General features: G+C 35.0%; 2 protein-coding genes across 3 annotated transcripts; both read right to left on the reverse strand.

Moving 5' to 3' along the window:
* Nucleotides 1-17051: 17051 nt before the first annotated feature.
* On the reverse strand, nucleotides 17052-18823 carry LOC108482062 (uncharacterized). 2 transcript variants are annotated; one of them, XM_017785166.2, is made up of 2 exons: nucleotides 18644-18823; nucleotides 17052-18272 (listed from the first exon to the last, which is right to left on the reverse strand). In XM_017785166.2, the coding sequence occupies exon 2, from the start codon at nucleotides 18249-18251 to the stop codon at nucleotides 17346-17348; it is 906 nt and encodes a 301-aa protein (XP_017640655.1). In that variant the 5' UTR covers nucleotides 18252-18272; nucleotides 18644-18823; the 3' UTR covers nucleotides 17052-17345. The 2 variants fall into 2 exon arrangements, with proteins under 2 accessions (XP_017640655.1, XP_017640654.1); XM_017785165.2 differs by lacking the exon at nucleotides 18644-18823 and adding an exon at nucleotides 18394-18636.
* A 3474-nt stretch (nucleotides 18824-22297) lies between these two features.
* Nucleotides 22298-23295, reverse strand: LOC108482250 (21 kDa protein). The gene has a single exon (XM_017785368.2). The coding sequence runs from the start codon at nucleotides 23208-23210 to the stop codon at nucleotides 22599-22601; it is 612 nt and encodes a 203-aa protein (XP_017640857.1). The 5' UTR covers nucleotides 23211-23295; the 3' UTR covers nucleotides 22298-22598.
* Nucleotides 23296-24159: the final 864 nt, after the last annotated feature.

The following is a 24159-nucleotide window of genomic DNA, read 5'->3' on the forward strand; positions in this document are numbered from 1 at the left end:
AGTAATCGACTCCTAACCCTACTTTTTCTCTGATTTTAACGTAGACCTAAACTCGTCCTTCTTTTTAAAGAAAATAAATTTATTAGGTGTCCGATCATACCTATAAAAAAGATCGGTGGCGACTCCCATCTTTATTTCTTTTTTTTTCAGTTTATGTTTCAAAAAATCAAACTTCAGTTTTAAAGTTCTCAATAAATCGCCACAATTAGCGACCCCAAACCAAAATTTTTTTTTACGTCGCTACAAAAATTAATCATGCATTTTAGTGCTGCTAATTAAGTTCTAAGGAGATTTTTATCCTATTTCTCCAATAATTGTTTGTCGAATGAGATTTTATCCTATTTTTATCAAATATGGTTGTAGCTATTTATCCTAATGAATTTGATTATTCTTCATTACTTTTGTGTGTTATTGTTCAATACAAATTGTTATTATTCAATACAAATTTGATCATTAATTCCAACAGCGGACCCTAGTAGAGGCTCAGGACCAAAGTTTAATTTTTTTGTAATTTAGCCCTTTGTAGATATGCTATATCCCTCCCAAAAATATAAGTAGGCCCCCCAAGGTTTAAGATTTTTGTAATTTCTCCCTTTTGTATATATACTTGTTTTTGGAGGATCAAATTTGGTTGATTTTGGATTGAATCGATTATTTTTATGTTTAAATCGATTGTCATGCTAGAATATTGCTTCGTTTGAGTCGATTGTTTATATGTTTAAATTGATTGTCATGTTAGAATACTGCTTCTTTTGAATCGATTGTTTATATGTTTAAATCAATTGTTATGGTGGAATATTGCTTCTTCTTCTTTTGAATAGATTATTTATATGTTTAAATCAATTGTTATGTTGGAATATTGTTTCTTTTGAATCGATTGTTTATATATTTAAGTCGATTGTTATGTTGGAATACTACTTCTTTTAAATTGATTGTTTATATGTTCAAATTGATTGTTATATTGGAATACTGCTTCTTTTGAATCGGTTGTTTATATGTTTAAATAAATTGTTATGTAGCATGTCTAATTTTAGCTCCCCCAAAGATTAACATATTGGCTCCACCATTGATTAATGCTTTACTTGATGGAGTAAAAAGAAAATTGAAAAAAGGGAGATAGAAAATCAAAAGGTAGAAATATTAAAAAATATATATATTTATTCTTTTCATTGGCATACTTGGTGGGAAAGATGAAGAAATTGAAAGAAAAAGTAAATTTCTTTTTATCTATTGCTTGGTAGAGTTAAAAAATGAGAAGAAAGAAAGTGAAACTTTTGAAAAATGCATTGTTTTGATAGAGCATATACCTGTAACACCCCTTACCCGTTACCGTCGCCGGAACAGGATACAAGGTATTACCAGAACATAACACATACCATTAAACATCACCGAGATATAGATATATCATCCAATTTGATAGTGCATCGTATAACATATGGCTTGAACAATATTAGCCTACTTTAACGGCTTGTACAAAGTAGTTGGTCGAGTACTGTAACTAATATTTTAAAACTAGACAAATATGACACGTAACAAAATAATTAAGCCTACTATACATGCCATAATTCAAAACGTTTAGTTCAGATACCCTAAAGTATGATAGTGCGGTAGATCTTCACGATCCTTTAACTCCGAGCAAGCGGAGGACACTATAAGACAAAAGAGAGAAACAAAGTAAGCTTATAGCTTAGTAAGTAAGTATGTAAATACTAATTAAAGAATCTAACATGTTTACACCACAATTCAAGTATATCTACTTTAACTTCACTATTCATTCCACTTTGATTAAGCTGTCTCTGCTGCGTCATATTCACTAAATAAATCATAACTCGAGTTACAAAACTCGAAATTCAAATCCGTAAAATTTCCTGAATCTAGACTCATAAAGCTTTTTGATAATTTTTTCTATAATTTTGGTTCAGCCGATTAGTACAGTTTATTAGTTAAAGTTTCCCCTGTTACACAGCTCGACTGATCTGACCTCTGTTCACTACGAATTGAATTTCTCTCAGTACACAATTCAAACAACCCTGAAATATGTTGCATTTAAAACTAGTCTCAATAAGGAATTTAGGCATGTAAACTATATTTCTTAGTTTGCTTTGTACAATTTTTAATGATTTTTCAAAGTGGGAACAGGGGATCACGTATTCATCCTGAGCAAGTCAGTTACAATTGTAAATATCTCAAAATATAGAATTCCTTTGCTTGCCCTGTTTCTTTTATATGAAAGTATTAATTTCACATCTCATTCAACCTCTAATTATATTCCTCCTATTTTTGGTGATTTTTCAAAATCACGTCACTGCTGCCATCTAAAAACAGTTTTAATGCTAATTTCACTCTTTCACACATTCTTTATGCTAACCTCATTTTATCTTATATATGTATATACCACAAATCATTTTCACCACATTTCATTCACCATAAGTGTAGGTCCAAACCACAATGTCACCACAAAACCATCCCGTTGAACAATTCGGATCAATCCTCGATATTTAATGGTTTCAAAGACACACCCCACCATCATACTTCATTTAGTTCGGCTCTCTTGTACACATGGTGAACACTTAGTACCACTCATGCGACCTAGCCGATTTGTCTCGTAGCTCTCTTGTCTACATGGTGTCCTTCACTTGGAATCACGCATGCGACCTAGCTACATTTATCTTTCACATAGCTCTCTTGTCTACATGGGATACATCCCGTATCACACATGTGACCTAGCTACATTTATCTTTCACGTAGCTCTCTTGTCTACATGGGATACATCCCGTATCACACATGTGACCTAGCTACTACATGGTGTCTCGTAGCTTTCTTGTACACATGATGTGCACTCAGCATCATACATGTGACCTAGCTACGCCCTCTATTTCATTCGATCTCTCAAATGTTCAACCGGATCTCTCTCTATATTTATTTCCATTCTTCCAATAGTCAATTTATATTTTAACATCAGCTAGTATATTTATATAATAGGCTGAAATATAAGAATGTACATGAAATTATTGTAATATTTACATACAAACTTACCTTGGTGCAAAATGTGAAAATTTTGCAATTTAGTCCAAAACTTTTCCTTCCCCGCTCGAGGTCGGTTCCGCCTTTCTTGATCTATAATAACACATTTAGCTCATTTAATACTCATACTATTTATTTCAATCCAAAAATCACATCGTGAAAAATTACATTTTGCCCCTAACTTTTACAAAATTACAATTTTGCCCCTAGGCTCGGAATTTAATTTCAGCCCTTATTCTTATGTTTTATGATATGCTGAACATTTTCTCTTCTACGACAACATCAAATTCCCACTCTATCATATAGTTATGAACAATAGGTATTTTTACCGATTATGCCGTTTTACTCGTTTTCACTTAAAACCGAGTAGCACAAATTATTTAACATAATTTAAAACCTCATATTCTATCATAAAACATCAAAATACACAAATTTCACCTATGGGTATTTTTCCAAATATGAACCCTGTGTTAAATTATTACTAGCATAAGCTTAATCGAGCTTCCGGATTCCAAAACGTAAAGAACATTAAAACGGGCTTGGAATCACTTACTATGGAGCTTGAAAATTGAAGAAACCCTAGCTATGGAGAGAGTGAAGTTTCGCAGCAACTAAATGGGAAGATGACTATTTTGTGTTATTTTTCCCATTTTATTTCATTTAATATCAAAATGACCAAAATACCCTTACTACTAAACTTTCCAAAATTCCTTCCATGTCCTAAATTTGTCCATGAACTTGAAATTGGTAAAATTGCTATTTAAGACCTCCTAATAAATATTTCAAAGCAATTTCATACTAAAAATTTCTAGAATGCAAATTTTGCAACTTATTCGATTTAGTCCCTACTTTCAATTTAAGCATTTTAGGCATAGAATTTCATCACGAAATTTTCACACTATCATGCAATCATATCATAAACCCCAAAATAATTTATAAAACAATTATTTCTATCTCGGATTTGTGGTCACGAAACCACTATTCCGATTAGGCCCTAATTCGGGTTGTCACAATTCTCCCCCCTTTAGAGATTTTCGTCCCCGAAAATCTTACCGGTAAAGAGGTTTGGGTACTGTTTCCTCATAGCTTCCTCAGGTTCCCACGTAGCCTCTTCTATCCCATGTCTGTGCCACAATACTTTCACTAAGGCTATACTTTTATTTCTTAACTGTTTAACTTCTCGAGCCAAAATCTTTATTGGTTCCTCCTCATAGGTCATATCCGATCGAATCTCAATTTCATTGGGGAAATCACATGTGAAGGATCAGAACGATAACGTCGCAACATTGATACATGAAACACGTTATGAATCTTTTCTAACTCTGCCGGTAAGGCCAACCGATATGCCACTGGTCCAATTCTCTCAGTAATCTCGTATGGCCCAATAAAACGCGGACTCAACTTGCCTTTTCGACTAAATCTCAGAATCTTTTTCCAAGGTGACACCTTCAAGAACACTTTATCACCCACTTGAAATTCAATCTCTTTTCTTTTAAATCGCATATGACTTTTGTCGATCTGAAGCGACTTTCAAGCAATCCGAATTACTTTTATTTTCTCTTGGTTTGTTTAACTAGATCAACTCCGTGAATCTGCTTTCTCACTAAGCTCGGTCCAATATAAAGGAGTCGACACTTACGACCATATAAGGCTTCAGACGGTGCCATTTGTATACTTGATTGATAAGCTGTTATTGTAGGCAAACTCAATCAAAGATAGATATTTCTCCCAACTACCTCCAAATTCTAAAACACAAGATCTAAGCATATCTTCGAGTACGGATTACTCTTTCCGCTTGACCATCTGCTTGTGGATGAAATGCGGTACTAAAGTTCAATTTTGTACCCAAAGCTTCTTGTAACTTTTTCCAAAATCTCGAGGTAAATCTTGGATCTCTATCGATATTATAGACATAGGTACTCGTGCAACTTCACAATTTCAGCAATATATAATTCGCTAATTTATCAAGTGAGTAATCAGTGCGTCTTGGTATAAAGTGTCTTGACTTTGTTAATCTATCAACCACTACCCAAACAAAGATCCTTCTTTTAGGAGTTAAAGGCAAACCAGTTACAAAATCCATGGTAATCTTGTCCCATTTCCACTCGTGCACCATTACCGGTTGAAGTAATCCTCAAGGCACTTGATGTTCAAATTTTACTTGTTGATGATCAAACACTTAGTTACAAATTCAGAAATGTCCCTTTCATACCGCCACCAATACACTTCTTTAAATCATTATACATTTTGTGCTACCGGGTGAACCGATAAACGACCATTGTGCGCCTCATGTAATATTTTCTGAATCAATTTATCATTTTTCGGCACACATATCCTGTCTCGAAACATCAAACAGTCATCTGGTCCAACTCGAAAATCTGAGTCATAACCTGATTCGCATTGAGTTCTCTTGATCTGCAACTCACTATCATTCTTTTGAGCATCACAAATCAACTGGAGAAATAACGGTTTAGCTCTCATCTCTGCTAAGATTGACCCATCATCAGACAATACTAACCCTGTGTTCATGGCTCTCAAAGTAAAAAGAAATTTTCTGCTCAAGGCGTCAGCAACTACATTTGTTTTTCCCGGATGATAATCAATCACTAGATCATAATCCTTTAATAATTCAAGCCATCTTCGCTGCCGCAAATTCAGTCCTTTTGATTCATCAAGTACTTCAAACTTTTGTGATCGGTAAAAATTCGCATTTTCACCGTATAAATAATGTCGCCAAATCTTCAAGGCAAAAACAACAATGCCGCCCAAATCATGTGTAGGATAGTTCTTCTCATGCGGTTTTAATCGCCTCGAAGCATAAGCTACTACTTTTCCTCTTGCATCAACACACATCCAAGGCCCATCAATGATGCATCACTATAAATTACGAACTCCTTTCCGACTCGGTTGTACTAAAATTGGTGCTTCATCAATCGTGCTTTCAACTTTTCAAAACTCGTTGACATTTATCATCCATTCAAACTTAACATTCTTTTGCAACAATTTAGTCATAGGAGAGGCAATCATCGAAAATCCTTCAACAAAACGTCTATAATACCCTTGCTAAGCCTAAAAGCTTCTAACCTCGGATACATTCTTGGCGGTTTCAATCAACGATCGCAGAAATCTTGCTTGGATCCACCAATACCATCGCCGAGACTATATGCCCAAAAATCCGACTTCACGAAGCGAACTCACTTTTACTAAACTTAGCAAACAGTTTCTTTTCTCTCAAGATCTGCAATATAGTTCTCAAGTGTTCGGCATGTTCAAACTCATCTCGAGAATAAATTAAAATGTCATCTATAAACACTACTACAAACTTATCCAAATATGGCCGGAAAATCCGATTCATTAAGTCCATAAATATAGCTGGAGCATTTGTTAAGCCAAAAGGCATCACCAGAAATTCATAATGTCCATACCTTGTCCTAAAGGCGGTTTTCGGCACATCTGACTCCTTAACTCTCAGCTGGTAGTAACCAGACCTCAAATCAATCTTTGAAAACACTGTGGCCCCCTTTAACTGATCGAATAAATCATCAATCCTCGGCAATGGGTACTTGTTCTTTATAGTCACCTTATTAAGCTGACGGTAATCAATGCAAAGTCTCATTGAACCATCCTTCTTCTTTACGAATAATACAGGAGCACCCCAGGGAGAGAAACTCGGTCTCACAAATCCCTTGTCTGTTAGCTCCTGCAACTGAGCCTTCAATTCTTTTAATTCAGTTGGAGCCATTCTATATGGAGCAATCGAGATCGGTGCAGTACCCGGCAACAAATCAATGGCAAAATCTATCTCTCTGTTCGGAGGCAACCCAGGCAATTCCTCTGGAAATACATCTGGAAACTCACAGACTATCAGATCGATTCAAATTTCAGTTGAGGCAACTCAATATTCATTACATAAGCCAGATAAGCTTCACACCCTTTTCTCATGTATTTCTGTGCAGACATGTGCGAAATCACCATAGGCAATTTATTTGATTCGTCTGTTTCAACCCACAGAATTTCTCCATTTTCACATTTTAACTCTAGTGTCTTTTGTTTACAATCTACCTTAGCATCATACAATGTTAACCACCCATTCCCAAGATAACGTCAAACTCACCAAATGGTAACACATCAAGTTGGCCGGAAAAGCAGGACCTTGAATCATTAATGGGCAATTCTTGTAAACCTTGTCAACTAGCACATATTGGCCTAAGGGGTTCGACACTTTAATCGTAAACTCAAGAAATTCAACAGCAACTTTTTATTGGATACTAAATTCATGCAAATATAGGAATGGGTGGACCCGGATCAATCAATGCAATAACAATAGTATCATAGAGAGAAATGTACCAAGAATGACATCGGAGATGATGCATCTTCTGCACGATAGCATAAGCTCTAGCAGTGCTCTAGCTTCGATCTTGCCGTTAAATCTTTCATCACAGTTTACTACTAGTCCCACCTCCAGATTTCTCGGTGGTCTACCTCTACTAGCGGTGGTATTCTGTCTAGCACTCTGAAATCTTTCTTCTTTAACTTTCTCCGGACAATCTCTAATAAAATGCTCACGAGAACCGCACCTGAAACAAGCTCGCTCGGTCCCCCAACATTCACCATAATGTTGTCTGCCACATTGCTGACACTCGGGCTTCCTAGGCCGCACATTACCCACACTTGCCACCGAAGTAGCTTGAGCTTTAGACCCCGAATATGCTCTACCACGATCTCTGTGTGAATCCCCAATTGAAACTGTCATTCGAGGGTTTGTCTCTTTGGACCTCTTTGGTTGAGATTGAAATGGCTTGCTTATCTATCTTTTTCTGACATCTCGAGCCTCAATAGCAGCTTTTCTTCTTTCTTTGTTCAATTCTTCGGCTTTAAGAGCTCGATCAACCAATACTACAAATTCTTTCAACTCCAAAATCCCTACAAGCACTTTAATGTCCTCATTCAGCCCATCTTCAAATCTTCTACACATAATGGCCTCGGTGGACACACATTCCTGGGCATACTTGTTGAGTCTTACAAATTCGCGTTCATACTCTGCGATGACATTTTTCCTCGCTTCAATTCAAGGAACTCCTTCCGCTTTTGATCAATAAATCGCGACTTATGTATTTCTTTCTAAATTCTTCCGGAAGAAGTCCCAAGTAACTTTTTCTTTTGGCACCACTGCAACCAAAGTCTTCCACCGTGGGTGTCGAATCTCTCAAAAATGATACTGACACACTTTAAGCATTCCTCGGTGTACATGAGAGCTCATCAAATACACGGTAGAATTTTCAAGCCGTAATTCCGCTTTCTCGGGATCATCATCAACCTTTGCTCTAAACTCTTCGCCCTTGTTTTCGAATCTTGTCAACCGGAGGCTTGTTCATTCTTACCAAATTTATACCTTGGCCACTGAATCGCCCGAGGTATAGGAGGGGTGGAGGAGGTTGAGCATTTGGATTTGCTCGAATAAATTCAGTATACCAATTGTTCATCATTTGGAGAAAGGCATCCCGAGCCTCATCTCCTTGTCTCAATGTCTCAGGTCTACTTTCCACAGGCGCGGTCCCTTGTACGGGAGCCGACGCATTACTAGCAGCATCATCAGCCGCAGTTCCTTCAGGATCCATTACTATATTAAAACAAAACATAGTTTAGAATAATCAGGAGTCACCACACTATCACAATATTTTTATGGCATGTATAGCTAGACTTTTACACACACTTTATTAGTCCGAGAACCGACTAAACCATAGCTCTGATACCACTAAATGTAACACCCCTTACCCGTTACCGTCGCCGGAACAGGATACAAGGTATTACCAGAACATAACACATACCATTAAACATCACCGAGATATAGATATATCATCCAATTTGATAGTGCATCGTATAACATATGGCTTGAACAATATTAGCCTACTTTAACGGCTTGTACAAAGTAGTTGGTCGAGTACTGTAACTAATATTTTAAAACTAGACAAATATGACACGTAACAAAATAATTAAGCCTACTATACATGCCATAATTCAAAACGTTTAGTTCAGATACCCTAAAGTATGATAGTGCGGTAGATCTTCACGATCCTTTAACTCCGAGCAAGCCGGAGGACACTATAAGACAAAAGAGAGAAACAAAGTAAGCTTATAGCTTAGTAAGTAAGTATGTAAATACTAATTAAAGAATCTAACATGTTTACACCACAATTCAAGTATATCTACTTTAACTTCACTATTCATTCCACTTTGATTAAGCTGTCTCTGCTGCGTCATATTCACTAAATAAATCATTACTCGAGTTACAAAACTCGAAATTCAAATCCGTAAAATTTCCCTGAATCTAGACTCATAAAGCTTTTTTATAATTTTTTTCTATAATTTTTGGTTCAGCCGATTAGTACAGTTTATTAGTTAAAGTTTCCCCTGTTACACAGCTCGACTGATCTGACCTCTGTTCACTACGAATTGAATTTCTCTCAGTACACAATTCAAACAACCCTGAAATATGTTGCATTTAAAACTAGTCTCAATAAGGAATTTAGGCATGTAAACTATATTTCTTAGTTTGCTTTGTACAATTTTAATGATTTTTCAAAGTGGGAACAGGGGATCACGTATTCATCCCGAGCAAGTCGATTACAATTGTAAATATCTCAAAATATAGAATTCCTTTGCTTGCCCTGTTTCTTTTATATGAAAGTATTAATTTCACATCTCATTCAACCTCTAATTATATTCCTCCTATTTTGGTGATTTTTCAAAATCACGCCATCTTGCCATCTAAAAACAGCTTTTAATGCTAATTTCACTCTTTCACACATTCTTTATGCTAACCTCATTTTATCTTATATATGTATATACCACAAATCATTTTCACCACATTTCATTCACCATAAGTGTAGGTCCAAACCACAATGTCACCACAAAACCATCCCGTTGAACAATTCGGATCAATCCTCGATATTTAATGGTTTCAAAGACACACCCCACCATCATACTTCATTTAGTTCGGCTCTCTTGTACACATGGTGAACACTTAGTACCACTCATGCGACCTAGCCGATTTGTCTCGTAGCTCTCTTGTCTACATGGTGTCCTTCACTTGGAATCACGCATGCACCTAGCTACATTTATCTTTCACATAGCTCTCTTGTCTACATGGGATACATCCCGTATCACACATGTGACCTAGCTACATTTATCTTTCACGTAGCTCTCTTGTCTACATGGGATACATCCCATATCACACATGTGACCTAGCTACTACATGGTGTCTCGTAGCTTTCTTGTACACATGATGTGCACTCAGCATCATACATGTGACCTAGCTACGCCCTCTATTTCATTCGATCTCTCCAATGTTCAACCGGATCTCTCTCTATATTTATTTCCATTCTTCCAATAGTCAATTTATATTTTAACATCAGCTAGTATATTTATATAATAGGCTGAAATATAAGAATGTACATGAAATTATTGTAATATTTACATACAAACTTACCTTGGTGCAAAATGTGAAAATTTTGCAATTTAGTCCAAAACTTTTTCCTTCCCTGCTCGAGGTCGGTTCAGCGCCTTTCTTGATCTATAATAACACATTTAGCTCATTTAATACTCATACTATTTATTTCAATCCAAAAATCACATCGTGAAAAATTACATTTTGCCCCTAACTTTTACAAAATTACAATTTTGCCCCTAGGCTCGGAATTTAATTTCAGCCCTTATTCTTATGTTTTATGATATGCTGAACATTTTTCTCTTCTACGACAACATCAAATTCCCACTCTATCATATAGTTATGAACAATAGGTATTTTTACCGATTATCTTGCTTTACTCGTTTTCACTTAAAACCGAGTAGCACAAATTATTTAACATAATTTAAAACCTCATATTCTATCATAAAACATCAAAATACACAAATTTCACCTATGGGTATTTTTCCAAATATGAACCCTGTGTTAAATTATTACTAGCATAAGCTTAATCGAGCTTCCGGATTCCAAAACGTAAAGAACATTAAAAGCGGGCTTGGAATCACTTACTATGGAGCTTGAAAATTGAAGAAACCCTAGCTATGGAGAGAGTGAAGTTTCGCAGCAACTAAATGGGAAGATGACTATTTTGTGTTATTTTTCCCATTTTATTTCATTTAATATCAAAATGACCAAAATACCCTTACTACTAAACTTTCCAAAAATTCCTTCCATGTCCTAAATTTGTCCATGAACTTGAAATTGGTAAAATTGCTATTTAAGACCTCCTAATAAATATTTCAAAGCAATTTCATACTAAAAATTTCTAGAATGCAAATTTTGCAACTTATTCGATTTAGTCCCTACTTTCAATTTAAGCATTTTAGGCATAGAATTTCATCACGAAATTTTCACACTATCATGCAATCATATCATAAACCCCAAAATAATTTATAAAACAATTATTTCTATCTCGGATTTGTGGTCACGAAACCACTATTCCGATTAGGCCCTAATTCGGGTTGTCACATACCTCTCTCACATTTTTTCTCCTATTATCATTCCAATTAGGAATGATCGGTTTTTATGTATTAGAATGAAAAAATGATCATGTTTCCTTCTTTTTTCTCTCATTTTTCTTCCCTACCAAGAGCAGTCAAATTTTATTTTATTTTTTCAATTTTCCACTCAAAGCTGGAAGGTGGGAAGGAGGGAGTGGGAAAGCGGGAAGAAAATAAATCTTGAGTATGCTTAATAGGGAGGAAAAGCGAGAGGAAAAAAAAAGAGATATGGTCATTTTCCATCCTAATGCATAAAACCAATCATTCTAAACTGGATTGATAAGAGGTGAGAAAATTGCGAGGAATGTATGTTAGTTTAAAATTATGCATATTTTTAAACTTTCATTTTCTTTCTTTTCAATTTTCAATTCTACCACCCAATTGATAAGAAGAAAATTATTTTTTCGTTTAATTTTTGTATCTTTCTTATCAAGTACATTTATGAAAAAAATATGTTTTTCATCATTTTATTTTTCTATCCTTTCAATTTTTATCTTTCCAATTTTCTTTTCACTATATCAAACAATAACTAAAGAAAATTATAAAGAGATAAAATGAAACACACATTTATTGATATGAGAGTTGAGTATATATAAAGCAATACTCAATCAAAAGTCATAGATGTCTCAACAAGAAGATTAGAAGTAAAAACTTAACGGGAGATAACAACAAATTAGTCGCTAATAGAATATCTTAAGAAGATGGAAAACATTTAAACTAGATAAGTTTGACAAAGTCATGCACCCCTCAAGTTGGGTTGATTGGAATGATTCTGTAACACCCCAAACGCGGCTTGGTCATTATGGCCGAATCTGACAGCGTCACATGTTAATGTGTTTAAAAACCGTAACTTGGGTTGAAAACCGTAACTTTACTTCAAACATTTTCTGTTTAAAATCTTTTCATTATTACTTATTAATTCTATTATCGTGTTAATTAATCATTCGAAAACTTTCAAAATGTTTATTCTATGCGGAAGCTTTTAAAACAGTTTGCGTATTCGTGAGTAATTTGTTAAAACATTTGGTTCTTTTGAAAACTCGAGTTTTCCTAAAACTAGGAGTTATAATCCAGAAATAATAAAAATCCCAAATTTAAGAAAAATCCATAGAGGCCATATTTACAATAAAATTCCTAAACAAAATTTAAAATCATAATTAAGTACGAACAGAGTCAAATAAGGTTGTGTGGCCACTACTGAGTCCTCCGCCGTACCGATCTGCCCACGCCTAGGGATTACCTGTATAGATAAATCAGAGGGGTGAGTTTACAAAAACTCAGTGTGTAATCCCCATATAAAACAAGCAGACAAAATACAGTCACAGTCTGGGCTTAAGCCCTTTCAGTATCAGATTTAGTTTCAGTTAGGGCTTTAGCCTATTTCAGTATCAACAATCAGTATAGTAATAGATATACAATCACAAAATCCTACCTAGCCAGCCTCTACACACTATTTCTGTCCAACTCTACACTCCATGTGGGGATAAAATCAACCCACCTATCCCTACACTCCAAAAAGTATCGAATACGATACTAAATAGTGGTTTGCAGCTGAGTTGCCAGTAAATTAGGCCCGAGGCCTTTCAGTACACTTCCTCCAAACAATACCAACCTCCAACCCCATGCAATGTAACATACAATAATGGCATGCTATATCATGGCAATAGTGCATACAATATTAGTTCATTAAATATCATCATGCTCGCTAACATGTAAATATATATATCAGTCATATAATCATTTCAGTCAATTAGGGGTCTAGGTAAGCTTACCGACACTATAGTGGGTTCACAGTCGTCTCGGGTGACCAGTGCCACCTTAGCAACAAAATAGTGGAAATGGGCTTACACGCCCATGTTGTCTGCCCATGTGGATCCACACGCCCTTGTGGCCCACACAAGCTGACCCAAAAATTTCACACGCCAGTGTGGTTTACTCGTGTGGCCCACACGGCCCAATTCGATCTGGCCCGTGTATCGTACACGGCTTGTCTCGTCAACCACACGCCCGTGTTCCATTACACAGCCTACCACATAGGCGGCCATACGCCCTTGTGGCATCGACAACCCTATTTTTTGGCTTTTTGCCGATTACTATTTTTAGTGTTGTGGTTACACACACCTGGTTTCGTTTCACAACCAACGCAATCCTGAGAACACCAACACCTTAAACGATTTGATGCACCTCAACACTTATCACGTCGAAAGACTGAATGCTTAAAATGATTCACCTATACCAACCAAAGAACTAACAGTCAATCCCACAATTGAGTGATTACTATCGAATTTAATCAGCCGAAGTAGATAATATGAATAAAAAAATCAAACTACAATGGTACTTACGAAATCCACGATGGCATATTGATTAAAAAGAAAGATCCATAACGAACTCGCATCAAGGTTTAACCTACAAGCGACTAACCTCTCACCTTCAATCAATGAACAGAATTTTCCACACAATAGAACTCCGATTTGTGACAACATATGCTTGAAAACCTCCCCCTAACGTCATATACGAAACACATCAAAAGGGGAGTTATCAAAAAGAAACAAATTTCCTACTAAGACTTACCGAAACCTTAACAAACGGAAATTGGAAGACTTGATTTTGGCAGAACTTAATGTGATGAACGAAGAAGAAAAAGGAACAACGATGAAAAGGAACGAATTCTTAGTGCAACTCCGGCAAATGAAAAGAGAAAAGGTAAACCAAAGGCCAAAATCTGCAAGAATGGAGAAGAAAAAGAAACTTTGGTGGAGGTTCGGCAGAGTTGGGGAAAGAAACGACAAATAATGGAGGAACTTCGAAAATTTGAAAGTAACACAATAATAAAATAAAAATTCAGCCCCATTATCCCCAAATTCCTCCTAAAAACCGTCCAACCACTCCCACTATCCAAATCCCTAAATTTTCTCTCCACACTTCGCACTTCACACTTCACCTCTACCACTTCGGCATTTCAGTTCCATTCAAACACTTCACGGCACCACTAGCAAAAATAATACTAAAGCAATAGCTCGAACCCAAGACCTCTAAGCATAATGACGCTCCATTTATCCGCCAGACTAGCAGACACATTCTAATATGTTTTTACAAACAATCAATTAAAAGCCTACTGTCTAGAGATAGCGCTTTATTCATATAAAACAAAAAACTTTGTCTAGGTCAAGGCTTGAACCCAGGACTTCTCAAACACTTTTAGAACACATAACTACTAAAGCAAACAGGTATTTGTGTCATTCCATAACAGAAACATATACAGAAAATTTTGGGGCATTACAGATCCCCAACTAGATAAAGAGTCAAGCAAAAGTAAAAGCTAGAAGGAGTGGCATGAAGATGGGCAACAGTGACTCAATTGGCTTGAACTTGCTCGCGGACAAAATGAAAATCTATGGTAATGTGCTTCATCGATACCAAGTTTTCACAAAGATGAACAAGCCCAACATTGTCACAAAGTATCCATGGAATAGTAGCTAGCTTGTACTGAAGTTCGTACAATAGATTGTTGATCCAACTGGTTTGAGCAAAGACAGCAGCAACAGCCTTATACTTGACTTTTGTATAGGATCGAGAGGCGAATCTTTGTTTTTTGGGAGAACAATAGATGAGAGTACCCCCAAGCAAGGGTGAAGCTAGCAATTCATTACTGGGGAATATAATTTTTAGAAGTTTGAGGGGCCAAAGTTAAAATTTTGTTCCAAAAAAGCTTAAATTGTATACCTTATAACTAAAAGGGACTAGAAGGGATGTTATACCTTTTAGCTAAGGGGCAAAGTCACTCCTTCTAGTTATACATTTGCTCCCAAGATAAAACACATAATTAATGTAACCAGTGTAGAGGTTCGATCATTGAGATCGCTGAGCCAGTCAAAATTAAAATTGACGAGTAAGTTGTTTGGAGATGTGAAGACCATAAATGAAAGTGTTGTTCAGATATCAAAGAGCTCTCTTATTAACTTTGTGGCGACATTTTTGAAAAGAATGTATATATTGAAAGAATTTGTTGATTACAAGATCAAGATTAGGTATAATAATTGACATATACTAGATGTTGGATAACAAGTTGTACCATCAGTTGCAACTTACTTGGTAATTGAGTAATTGAGGTGATAGACTTGTTTGTTTATTTCAGTTGAAAATTTTTAGATGATTTCATGGAGAATTTTTTAAAAGTAAATTAATAGGGATATTATTGGCAATAAGGAAACTAGTGTATGGTTTAAATTTGATTCATTGGGATTATCTTTTCATAGTGTGATATGAGATCAAATTTAAGATATGTATAATCCTTTTTCACCCATATATAACTAAGCTATTATGATAAGGATATGAGAGAGATTCTAGTTATCAATATTGATCCTTTTATAGCTAATTTACAATTGCACTCTAATGCATTTCTATTGAAACTTAATTTAAACTCTATTAAATCTGAAATTATTTATAGTAAGATATGTAATCACAAGAAAATACGGGTTGATTTTATGAAAATTTATCTCAATCCTTTTATGATTAAAAGTGATTAAAATTTACTTACTAAAACTGGACTCTAACTCTTTACATGAAAGTGTTGTTTAACCTTAGAAAATATTATTAGTGCTGTCAGTTGCAACTCACTTTGCAACAATAATAATTGAAGCTTACCTATTTTAGTTAGCATATTTTGACTGCATCTTTGTAACTATTTTTGTGCAAGTTTTTAATGGATTTCACACAGTAAGTTTTGTAGTTAATATAAGGAATACCTTAGCAAAAAGAAAGTTAATATAAGGAAGTATTCAGTCAATAAAGAACATCATTTGAAGAATCCTAGTGTTTTCCACTAATCATATTTGAAGAGTTTTCAAACACCTTAACCATATTAGGATGCTTATTTATAATAGAGGGACCAAATTTTGGTAAAATGAATATATTACAGCAACCCTAGGCCCCCTTTTGATGAGTGTTGAACTTATATTTTGGGTCCAATATCTCTCTATATATGTTGAAAGCAAGGAATTTGCAAGTTGTCCGAAGACCATCTAAAGAAGAATAATACAATCAAAATTAATGCTCAAAGATAATGAAAATTTTGGGGACCAATGTCTACTAAGAGAGGCCGAAGGTGCAAAAACGTGGCTATAGCATTAACCTTAAAATTCAGGCCTCAAAGTAGATTGCCCCAACTTGGCCCAAGTGAAAATAAAAGAAGTTTTTTCTTTTTGCAGTTTGGGTCTTCATAAATTCATACACCGAACGCCCCATCTGTCTTCCTTTTTGTTTTTGGATATTCTCACAAGCAAAATGTTCTTTTTTGAGATTAACAATGAATTGGCCCATCAATATGCACATCCACCCAAATTTTCGGCTGTGACAGCTTGCCTCTTAGTGCCTAACCGGTTAGGCCCTATTAGTCTTATCCAATTCGATTAAATAATAATTCATAATTCAATAATGATGATATTATAAAAATATAGGTTCAAATTATGTCAAACATACGGGCTAAATCCCAAACATAAACATTTCAGAAGGACCAAAACCATAATTTGATTTGTTGAAATGTCATCAACAAGAGTCAAACGAGGTTGCCTGGACAGGAAATTGTTGATTGTTTCAAAATAAAGCCATAATAAATTAGAAAGGATCACAAAGCTGTTGGCCACAATGATCATAGTTCAATGGTTAAGAAACACGTTTCATGAGGACACTCAATCCCCTTATTATGAAAGAGCAAATACAACAAAGCTCTTGTTTCTGGCTCGTTTAGCCGACTGCAAAAAGTTTTCCGGTCAGCAGAAATTGTAACGATATGTTATTTAGTATATCCCTCGCCATGAATACCACTTTAGTTTCAGTTGGAACCACAATGGAGGTCTGCCTAGAACCCCTCTTGCTAACCTTGAATCAAATACATCAAACTGCACTTTGCTGAGGGAATCCAAGAGAACTTGGGCAGGCACAGCCGGTAGAAGTGCTTTTCGTGCTTCAACCGGCACAGAGTTAGCTAATTCACGGGCTTTCACCAAATGGGCATTGGCTACTGATGCCATTTCAAAAACCGCGTCACATAAGCCCTCCCGAGAGTCCAAGCGGATCTCTGAGCGACCTCCTTCCTTAACTAGCAGCCCATGCTTGGCTGCCAATTTAGCTGGTATGTAAGAAAAGTGACGGTTGCGGCTAGCATGGTATGGCAGCGACTTAAGTAGCAAAAGGAGGCCACTTGCCTTACCGACATGCGATGCTGCATGGTCAACTGCAGTAGACTTGATACCACCAGCTTGAAGAGTCATGTATAGAAGAGTTGATGCAGTATCTTCTGCATATTTCTCTAACTCCTCGATACTCTCCGGTAGGTCAATAACGTCTCTATTTGCATCATTTATCCGAGCATCAACTACCCGTTTTAACCAAGCCTTGCTGATTTTACTTTCGGATATAACTGATGAGAGTGCCTGGGCTGTCGGGTGCTCGATCAGTTTATTAGCATAAATTTTGTCGATGGCTTCTTGCCACCAAAGAAGGCGCATGAGACCAATCTTGGGATCGGAAGCAACATCCATAGCTCTAGCAGTTTCGACATTGAAAGCACGGAGTGCAAATGCAGCCTTTCGCATATTAGCAGGAAGCTCAAGGAGGCATAGGTAGTGATGATAATCATAGCTCCGCACTTGCTGTACACAGTGCGAGAAAGCTGCCCTTAAGCTACTAGATGCACCCTTCATCAAGCCCCAATGTGACTCCTCCTGCAATGCAATTACTACATTGTCAATGAATATTTTCAACAGATAAAGCAAACCCAACAACAAACAGAGAAACAAGATCTCGGCATACAAATTTTGAGAAGGTTCTAATAAATACACTTACCAGCATCTACTAACACATGAGATGAAAAAAGAACCAATAGGAAAAATGGGGTTTCTGAATTTTAAACACACTCCAGCCAATAAATTTTAGTTCATGGACGATCATCATATACAGAGTAAATTCATTGAAAGCTAATAATTCACAGAGGTATTTCATCGAGCATGTTGAATGCATTATTAAAATCAAAACTACATGCTTTCATAATATGATCCTAGAACAAGACGTTAAAGAAAGGAAAAGGGTAACGTACCGAGAGTGATAAACAGCTTTTTAAAAATGGAAAATAGCAAAGGCAAAGGATGAGTGCAGCGAGCGAGCAAGCAAGCAATTGGTCGTGTGGAAGCCACGCGAAAGCAACAAATACGGCATAGACTTTAAAAGGTCGTTTTCTTCTTTTCCTTTTTTTTTTTTTTTAAATTTTTTTACATTTTTGGGTTTGGCTTTTGACTTTTTTGGATTTGAGCCTATTGGAATAGGAAATAGGCTTGGGCTTTTTTTTTTCGGTTTCTGCCAAAAACAAAAAATTAATTCAATTAATTTTTGGGTAATCTACAAAAATAGTCACTTTTGTTTGCCTCAGGTTACATTTTAGTCACTTATTTTTAAAATTTTACGTTTTAGTCACTTATGTTATTATTTTGTTACAAAGTGATCACTCTACCGTTAAGTTCCGTTATCTCTCTAATGGTAATCGTAGGTGGCAGTACAACTAGATTTTAGGTGCCAACTTAGATTTCTAAATGGGATTAAAATAAATTCTTAATTAAAAAAATTTAATTAATTAAAATTTTCAAACCTAAACCTTAACTAAAAAAACTGTTCATCTCCTCTTTTTGAGTTTTCTTCCATCTCTTCTTTATTTTCTATGGGTTTTTTTTTCATTTGACTAGAAAAACTATTATTAAGATCAAAATAGTTGAGATGGAAGAAAAATTAAAAAGAGAATATGAACAATTTTTTAGTTAAGATTTAGGTTTAAAATTTTAATTAATTAAAATTTTAATTAAAATCTATTTTATCCCATTTAGAAATCCAAGTTGGCACTTAAAATCTATTTGGACTGCCACGTAGGATTACCGTTAGAGAGATAACAGAACTTAACGGTAGAGTGATCACTTCGTAACAAAATAATAACATAAGTGACTAAAACGTAACATTTCAAACATAAGTGACTAAAATGTAACCTGAGGCAAACAAAAGTGACTATTTTTGCAGATTACCCTTAATTTTTTTACTACTAGTTCAACTGTTTCTCGGTCAACCGTAGTTCAAAAAGGTTTGTAAGTCAAATGGTTTAATTCCTCTTTTTAAACTAAGCTATCTTTACAATTTTGATTTGGGTGTTTTAAGATTGTGTTGTATAGTCGAAGCATAATAAATCTTTTAAGAAAAGTGTCTTATACATTAAATTTTATTTTCATTACTTTACATTTTTTCCTAACAGGAATTTGATTGTGTTGAGATATTGTGAAATAAAGTGAGGTAAGAACATTAAAGTTTATGTTTTGAGATACAATTCGATATCTAATTGAGCACAGACATGGTTATTATATGAAAGAGGGAGCTATGATTTTTATATTCAGTCTATAATTTGTTTGGAGGTAGGATTGTTTATGGTTAGGTCAAATTTTTAATCGAGATCATTTATTGTATGAATACTTTATTAAGTTACTTATGTTGATAAGATTCGAAATATAAATCTTAAATTTTAAATGAATAAATTGTAAATGGTTAGCCTTAACCATTAAACCTCGTTCATATTACTTTTAAGCTATGAACAAAAATCAAGCAGCAACTTCTTGCTCTTTTGAAGCAAGCTCGTTTTGGATACGTTGAGAGGCAGCATCGGAACTTGGACAATTGCATGGTGTAGGATGCTCGACCTTTCGTCCTTTCTCAGAGAGTGCCGACATACTGGAACATCTCTGCCAACAGAACGATCGAATCCACCACCTGCATTTATCCAACACCGAACTCGCAAACATCTCCGCCAAATGTATTAATCCTAGGCCTTGCCTTTCTAATCCCTTCTCTATAGGCTCCCCTGGCTGCTAACTGAAACGTTAAGAAGCTTGAATCGACCTCGTGGTAAGAACTGTCTACTAGCACAGCTCGTACATCGACAACGGGGAAGCCGACGAGCATGTCAAAGCAAATTCGTCACTATCATGTCCGCAGTCCTAAAAAAGTTCACCCCTAGACGATCCATCTTATTCCCACCAGCAACACTGTCAAACAAGCATATAGCATAATCTGTCGAAAGAAATGGTTCTTATTTATACTCATTCTCGTAAGATAGAAGTGCCATCGGGATTTTATCCTATCCATAATCTTTTTGAGAGAAACGGTTCCTATTCATGCTCGTTCTCGCAAGATAGAAGTGTCGTTGGGATCGGATCTTACCTATAATCTGGTAAAAGAAACGGTTCCTATTCACACTCATTCTCACAAGATAGAAGTGTCGTCAGGACTGGATACTATCCATAATCCGTTGAAAAAATAGTTCCTATTCACACTTGTTCTTGTAAGATAGAAGTGCCATCAAGAGTGAATCCAATCCGTAATCCTTCGAGAGAAAGGATTCCTATGCACACTTGTTCTCGCAAGTTAGATGTGCCGTGACTGGATTCTATCCATGATCCTTCAAAAGAAAGGTTTCTTATTCACACTCGTTCTCGCAAGATAGAAATGCCGTCAGGATCGGATCCTATCCATAATTCTCCAAGAGAAATGATTCCTAAGCACACTCGTTCTCGCAAAATAAAAGTGCCTTTAGGACTGAATCCTATTCATAATTCCTATCTACACTTGTTCTTTAAAGATCAAAGTACCATCAAGACCGAATCCTATCCATAACCGGCTGAATATCAAATCATAACTATAATCCGTATTTAGACATAATAATACTTCTTAATATTTTAGAAACTTATATTCATGATTCTAGCATGGCAAATGGTGATATTAAAAAACCTTGTCAACTTCATTGCTGTTTAGATTAAATTATCAATAAGTACCTTATCACTCAGATTTCTATAAATTATCAATAATTTATTACGATGTAATTATGCATTTACTATTAACTTATGAAATAATTTTAAGGATATATACTAAACTAACGACAAATGCGATATAAAATTTTATATTAATTTTCATTCAACGTGCATTTTAATATATCAATTTTGATTTTAAATAATTATATATATAAAATTTAATTATAGATCAAATATATACTTAAACTTAATTTTATTTTCATATTTAAATAAATAAAATCATTAATTTATTTTATATTAATCAAATATATATATATACACTTAATTTTGATTGGTTTAAATTGTTATGTATAGTTTCATTTCAACCATAATTGACAGTTTTGGGAAAAGTGATTTAAACCAAATCATTTATTTATATTTAATGCATTGTACTTGGTTGTGCATTAAATGCATTTTCTAAATATAATTAAATTACGTGTAATTATGATACACTCACAAATTGAGTGAAAAGTTTATATAATAAATTTACAAAAAGTTGATATAAAAATAAAATACGGTTTTAGTTTAAAAGGTCATGTTGAGATGATGAAAATTCTGATTTTTCTATTTAAATTTTATAATTTTCGTGATGTGTATGAATTTTTTAATTTATCAAAATATATAAAAAATATTGATACCCTAAAAATTATTTGTTACTTTGACAATTTTACAAATGAGTTAGGATCAGGTTAACAAGAACAAAGCAAGGAAATTTTGGTTGGGCTAAACTTGAAATTTTCATACTAAAAGGATTAACTAGTACTACAAAATAATAGGTCTAAACTTGCAATAAACCCACTTAATCCAAAGGAGACAAGGACCTACTCACTACTTTTGGATTTGTACCTGCCAGTTAATGAATAATACCAACTAAATTTCACACACTTAAATTTCATATTCCTTTGGTACAATATAGTGCAGAAATTAAGAAATAAATACAGTTCACAACACAATCTGCAATCTCCTACCATCTTAGTTTGGGACAACATTTTTCTAATTGCCCTGATTGTTTGATGATAAGCATACAACACGCAAAGCAAAATAAACATAAAAGCAGCCTAGTCGACCGAATCACAATTGATATCTAATCTTTGGTTGACACCAATCCCGAATTCGATCCTAAGATATACCTATATACATATTGATCAGTTTTCTCTTTGAAGTTTTCATGAGAAATTAAGGTAAATAGTAACCTTGAGTTGAGGCATAATTATTAATGAGAGCCAAGGCATTGCTTGTCAAATGTGCAACTTTAATAATACGTTTCCTCGCCATTGTCTTTGCATATCCATTCATGTTGTTCCCAGCAAATCCATCCATACAAGTATCCTCATCTGTCAGTGCCGCACTAACCCATGTTTGAACATCGCTCATCGTAAGTGAAATGTTCGAGCGACTAATGTGACCAAGTTCCCCTAACGACTGTTGCAGCTCATCCACCGAGTCCCCGATCACCTCGATACAATCAGCCATGGCGGCAGCTACCCTTGGTTCCAAACCGTGGAATCTCGAGATCTTTACCATCAACCTCGAAGTCGCTTTGCTGGCTCTAAGAGTTACATTGAGTGCAGTGTGGACTAACAATTTGGGGCTGGTGCTGATGCTGCTCGCATAGACTGAGAGGGACTGGTAACATAATTTGGGATATGTTGTGGTGCTGCATGAAGATTTGATGTATTCAATGTTTCTATCGTTGAGAAATGGTGGATAAGCTAAGGTTAAGGCTATTTGTGAAGTGAGGACAATGAAGAGGATTGCTAGTCCATGGTGTGAAGATGAGGCTTCCATTGCTGAACAGTTCAAGAGGAAAAAATTTATGGGTTTACAGTGGGGGAACAATGGGTTGATTTATAGACAAAATTAAGCTTTGTGGGTTCCCACAAATGAGGAAGAACAAAAAAATTAAAAAAAGCCTGATTTCAAGGGAGAATAAAGAAATATGCTGGGTAAAAAGTAGAAATGCAAATAAGCAAGAAAAGATGCTGATAAAACAATCAATATAAAGCGTATCACTGTAATTATACATTATCAGCTTTACAAAAAGGTAAAAGAGAGTGATTAAATTTGTCTATAAAGTAAGAAATGGTCTTTCTTTATTAATCCTAGGTTTAAGAGAACCTCTTTAGAAAAAGATGCGAGGAAAGATTAACTTGAAGTCTAAAAGCAGAGAGTTGAAAATGATACTTACAGAGTTGCGGCTAAATCACCGCAGAAACTTTGAAATACCAGAGCAGATTAGTTATTAAAAAATTCAAAATTATTAGGTAAAGGATGTATAAAGTAAGACATGAGAAAGATCAGGGTCAAGAACTGTTGTTGACAAACGTAAAAGCTAAAATACGTGGCTGATAGTTGCTGATTGTGTTTTTGGTGACAAGCAAATTACGTTGCTGATAGTTCGATTTGGAACCGACAATTATGAGACTAAATATCAAACTGTAAAATCAACATAAATGATAAAAAAAATACATGATAATAACTTTAATAGCCAATGTTTAAATTTTTTCAATTTAGTCTTTATTTTTTGAGTTAAAATTGATTATTAATTTTTAAAAAGAGTCTAATTACTTTTCTTTAACGGAAATATTGAGTAAAATATTAATTTTTTAATGATATTAGTGTGACAACCTGTGTTATATGTTACTACTTATTTTATATATCATATCAACAAATAATTTAAAATGAAAAGTATGAAATACACATGAATTGTCATGATGGTTTTCATATTTAAAAATTA

This window comes from Gossypium arboreum, chromosome 1 (assembly GCF_025698485.1).
Source record: "Gossypium arboreum isolate Shixiya-1 chromosome 1, ASM2569848v2, whole genome shotgun sequence".
In the NCBI taxonomy this organism is placed as follows: Eukaryota; Viridiplantae; Streptophyta; class Magnoliopsida; order Malvales; family Malvaceae; genus Gossypium; species Gossypium arboreum.